The sequence below is a fragment of the Colobus angolensis genome, unplaced genomic scaffold (genome assembly GCF_000951035.1).
Source record: "Colobus angolensis palliatus isolate OR3802 unplaced genomic scaffold, Cang.pa_1.0 Scaffold11, whole genome shotgun sequence".
Classification (NCBI taxonomy): domain Eukaryota; kingdom Metazoa; phylum Chordata; class Mammalia; order Primates; family Cercopithecidae; genus Colobus; species Colobus angolensis.
Window position 1 is genome coordinate 2,404,740 of NW_012112030.1, and position 5,077 is coordinate 2,409,816.

Below are 5,077 nucleotides of genomic sequence, written 5' to 3' on the forward strand. Positions count from 1 at the left end.
AAAAAAAAAAAAAAAAAAAACCACAACCAGAAAGAGGGAGAAACAGGGAAAGATTAGAGCCTTCCCTTGGGGCAGGTGAAAAGACAGCAGGAGAAGGTTCCTGAGACCTGCCCCTGAGACCCAGCACACCCAACTTTATAACAAAAGACTGCAACAAGGGCTATTATGGGAGTTATAAGCTAGGGACTGTGGATGAAAATCATTATATATAATAACACCACAGGAAGCCACCGAAATATTTAGTCTTTTAGACTCTTAAGCTTCATTATTCTGGGATGGTGCTGATGGCAATCCTCAGTGGTGGCGTGGGGGCTCCTGGGCCACGTGGGGAGTGGGTTGAAGCATCTCCTCCATCCCAAGTGGCTTTGGGGGTGAGTAGTAGTGGGTTACTGCTGACCTTTCTCTGGGATGTCAGCTTCTGAACTTCTTTACTTTCTACACTGATCTCTACTCATCCCCACTCCCTTCTTCCACTCCTCCCTCTCGACGTCTTGGATTTCCTCTTTTGCTTTATCTCATTTTCACTTCTCTTTCTTCCCTGTGCCTGCTCCCTCTCAATCAATTCACTGTGCCCTGGGGGTCTAGGCCCAAAACATGCTGAAGAAGGTGGAAAGCTTGGAGGACCTGAGCAATCTTACCACCTTGCATCTTCGAGACAACCAGATTGACACTCTGAGTGGCTTCTCCAGGGAAATGAAATCATTGCAGTACCTCAACCTGAGGTATGCACCCCCTCCAAGCCCCACCTTGTCCCTACCCCTGACCAGGTGCAGCTTTTGAGTCTGTGTTCCTCCCTGGCCCAATTCCCCAGTCCTAGCCTACAGCTGGATACTCACCTCATCCTCCTCCCTGATCCTCACCCCGGCTTTCCTTACTTTCTTCTGCACTGAGTGGCAACACTAAGTCCCTTATAGCTTGTGACCCCTGAATTTGTATTCATTCAATCCACAGTTATTGAGAATGTGCTATGTGCCAGGCCTTGTGCTGTGTTTTGGGGAACATTTAAAGGAATCAGAGGCTGGGCATGGTGGTTCATGCCTGTACTCCCAACACTTTAGGAGGGAGGATCACTTGAGGCTAGGAGTTCAGGACCAGCCTGGGCAACATTGTAAGACCATGTTTCTACAGAAGTAAAATTAATGGCTGGGCATGGTGGCTCACACCTGTATTTGTAGCACTTTGGGAAGCTGAAGCGGGCAGATCGTTGGAGCCTAGGAGTTTGAGAGCAGTCTGGGCAACATGGCAAAATCCCGTTTCTACCAAAAATACAAAAATTAGCCAGGCATGGTGACAAGCACCTGTAATCCCAGCTACTCAGGAGGCTTAGGCAGGAGGATCGCTGGAGCCTAGAGGTGGAGTTTGCAGTGAGCTGAGATCAAGCTACTGCACTTCAGAGTAGGTGACAGAGCCAGACCCTGCCTCGAAAACAAAACAAAAAATATTACATAAAAATTAAAATATTAAATTAAAAATAAAAATTAACTGAGCCTGGTGGTGCACACCTGTGATTTCAGCTACTTAGGAGGCTGAGGTAGGAGGATCACTTGAGCCCAGGAATTCAAGGTTGCAGTGAGCCATGATTGTGCCACTGCACTCCAGCCTGGGTGACAGAGTGAGCTGTCTCTAAAAGAAATAAAGGAATCAGAGGTGATTCCTGTTCCTAAGGGGCTCACAGTCTGGCTCCAACTCTTTTTTCCTCGCCCTATCCTATATAAGTTTCCACTGCCCTTCTCCATTTCCGTAGTCCCAATTCACCTTCCCGTTTCCTGCCTCTCTTCTTCTGAGCTGCACCTGTAAGGGATGACCTTTTTACTGATATAAAACACAAGACGTGCTCAGATTTGAGGAGAGAAGGACATTTGTAAGAAACTCTTTTGGTAGAAAGGCACTGAAGATCAGCTACTCTTGTCGGATGGAGGACTTTATGTGTGTGTCTTTAAGTAAACGTGTAAGGAAACTGCCTCTTTCATTAGTCAACAAGACCAGATTCTTGAGCTGGCAATGGAAAGAGCATCTCCAAGTAGGGAGAGGTGGTTGCATCTGGAAGCCCCAACTCTCATCCTGACCCCCTGGGCAATCTCTTATTGGTAAACTCTGCCACACAGATCTGATGGGGTGTGTATATGTGCCATCTTCCTGTTAATGATCTAGACAGGCATGATGGTCCTTTCCTGAGTGGCTATTAAATGGGGATGTTTTGAGAGTAAGTCGGATGTGGGTGTGGAGGGGGTTGAGGGTGTTTCAATGATTGGGAGGTGCCTCTGGGGCCAGAGATGCTAAGCATCCAACAATGCAAGGCAGAGTCCAGTACAAAGTGCCTGTAGCCCTCCTGGTGAGAAACACTGCATGAGGTTCAGCATGACCATGAGATCAGGCTGAAAGACTTAAATATGATTTCATAAAGGCTTAAAGCCAGAACGTGAAAATAAATAAAAGGCCAGGCACGGTGGCTCATGCCTGTAATCCCAGCACTTTGTGGGGGCCAAGGCAAGAGGACTGCTTGAGGCCAGGCATTCAAGACCAGCCTGGGCAACATAGTGAGACCCAGTCTCTACAAAAAATTTAAAAATTAGCCAGGTGTGGTGGCACGTGCCTGGAGCTACTTGGGAAGCTAAGGTGAGAGGATTGCTTGAGCCCAGGAGTTCAAGGCTGCAGTGAGCTATGATCATGCCATTGCACCCCCAACCAGGGTGACATAGTGAGACCCTATCTCAATAAAAATAAAAAAATAAATACAGAGTATCATATAATGAGGCACATTAGGAGATGAAGTTTATTCTCCAGGTTGGGAGGCTCCAACCCATCTGTAGCCCTAGGTTCCCTTTGTGGGGAGCACCAACAGAGCACCCACCACCCTAAACTCCAGCTTAGATCCCAGTTCCTTGTCCACTGACCTAGGTCCTACAGGGTGGAGTGCAGTGGCTCGATCTCGGCTCACTGTAACCTCAAACTCCTGGGGTCAAGCAATCTCTCCTCCTCAGCCATGTAGCAGAGACTACAGGTGTGTGCCACCACACCCACCTAATTTTTTTATTTTTAGTTTTTGTAGAGATGGGGTCTCACTATGTTGCCCAGGCTGGGTCCTACCTTCTACCTTCTGTTTAGGTGTGATCACAGAAAAAGTGTCTCCTTGTGAGGAAAATTTGCCCTCTCCTCCCCATCTGCAAGACAGGGTTGTGGCCTAGCTTTGCTGCACCAAAAGAACACATGAACACGTGACAGAGTAGGATATGGCACTTAGGGATTCCTTGAAGAGCAGAAGCAGGACCAGAGTGGGGTTGCACAGCACCTCTGCAGTAAATCTGGCAAGGCTTGGCAGGCCAGTCCTCAGTGTTTCTAGGGAAACGGGAACCCAGTAGCAGAGTCCCCCAGAGGCCCCATTCCTAACAACTGGCAACCAAAGCCCGTTATTCCTGCATGAACCCCTCCTGACCACACTGGCAGGGGCAACATGGTGGCCAACCTGGGGGAGCTGGCCAAGCTTCGAGACCTGCCCAAGCTGCGAGCCTTGGTGCTGCTCGATAACCCATGCACGGAGGAAACCAACTACCGCCAGGAGGCCCTGGTGCAGATGCCGTACCTCGAACGCCTGGACAAGGAATTCTATGAGGAGGAGGAACGGGCGGAGGCTGATGAGATTCGACAGAGTCTGAAGGAAGACAAGGAGAAGGAGCAGGAGCCTGAGCCTGAGCGTGACCTGGAACCGGAACAGTCATTGATCTAGCAGCAGTTCTAGCCTCTAAAGATAGTAAGGAAGCCTGCAGGGAGGCAGTGGGAGGAGGCCAAGGGCTGGGCAGGTAGGGAAAGAGGCAAGAGGGGAAGCTGCTGCAGAAGGAGGTGGGGGAGGAAAGCATCAGACAAGTAGAACCCTTAAAGAGAGCAGGGTTAGGAGTCAAGGAGAGGAAAAGGGACCCGTGGGGCCTGGGACCAGCTGAGAAAGGCTTAGGAGGCCAGAAGAGTAAGTGAAAAGAATTGGGGTGGCCGGCAGAGGAGTTGGTGGGGGTGGGGCAGCCATACCTGACACAGAGTGAAGTCTGCTAGGAAAGGACAGGTGTTGGTGCATGGTAGGGGCTGCAGGGGAAGGTTGGTGGTGTATGCAGCTGGACCTAGGAGAGAAACAGGAGAGAAAGATCCTGCACAAAAAATCTGAGCTAAAAATAACAGGACATAGAGGTGGGGGAAGAAAAGAGGGCAGAGTGAGGCAGAAGGAGACTGAAGAGATGAGGATGGCCGCCAGGCACTTTAGATAGGGCAGAGGCTTTATTTATTTACTTCGGTTCTCACTCAGTCTCCAGGCTGGAGTACAATGGCATGATGATCTGGGCTCACTGCAACCTCCGTCTCCCGGGTTCAAGCAATTCTCCTGCCTCAGCTTCCCGAGTAGCTGGGACTACAGGCGCTGCCACCAGGCCTGGCTAATTTTTGTATTTTTAGTAGAAACGGGGTTTCACCACGTTAGCTAGGATGGTCTCGATCTCCTGACCTCGTGATGTGTCCGCCTCAGCCTCCCAAAGTGCTGGGATTACAGGCGTGAGACACAGCACCCGGTCCCTATTTACTTCTGTTTTCTACCTCCAGGAGATCAAAAACGCTGGCCTTCAGACCTGATCAGACTCCGGGGCGGGGCGCCACATTCATACCCCCTAGGGTGAGGACAGAGGATGCCTCTTTTTGCCCCAAAGCTGGAAATTCATCACAACCTGAGGCCCAGGATCTGCTCTGTGCGGGTCCTCTGGGCAGTGTGGGGTGCAGAGTGGGGTGCCTAGGCCTGAGCGCTGCCCGGAGCCTAGGCCGGGGGCCGTCCTCGGGCAGGTGTGGGTGGGAGCCAAGCCCGCGTGGGCCGCGGGGTGCTGGTAGGAGTGGTTGGAGAGACTTGCGGAGGCGGCTGGGGTGTTCGGATTTCCAATAAAGAGACAGTGCGATGCTCCTGTGTCTGACCGGGTTTGTGAGACATTGAGGCTGTCTTGAGCTTCACTGGCAGTGTGGGCCTTCGTACCCGGGCTACAGGGGTGCGGCTCTGCCTGTTACTTTCGAGTGGGTTGGGCCGTGGGTATGAGCACTTGTGTGTGCGGGGGGG

At 51.1% G+C, this 5,077-nt stretch overlaps 1 protein-coding gene across 1 annotated transcript in view; it reads left to right on the plus strand.

The window, feature by feature from the left end:
- Nucleotides 1-4,925, plus strand: part of LRRC23 (leucine rich repeat containing 23) — a 10,021-nt gene extending 5,096 nt beyond the window's left edge. Inside the window, exons 6-8 of the mRNA XM_011955355.1 lie at nucleotides 586-722; nucleotides 3,445-3,748; nucleotides 4,579-4,925. Coding sequence (XP_011810745.1) covers nucleotides 586-722; nucleotides 3,445-3,724 — 417 coding nt within the window. The 3' untranslated portion in view covers nucleotides 3,725-3,748; nucleotides 4,579-4,925. The remainder of the gene's footprint in view (nucleotides 1-585; nucleotides 723-3,444; nucleotides 3,749-4,578) is intronic.
- The last annotated feature ends 152 nt before the right edge of the window (nucleotides 4,926-5,077 follow it).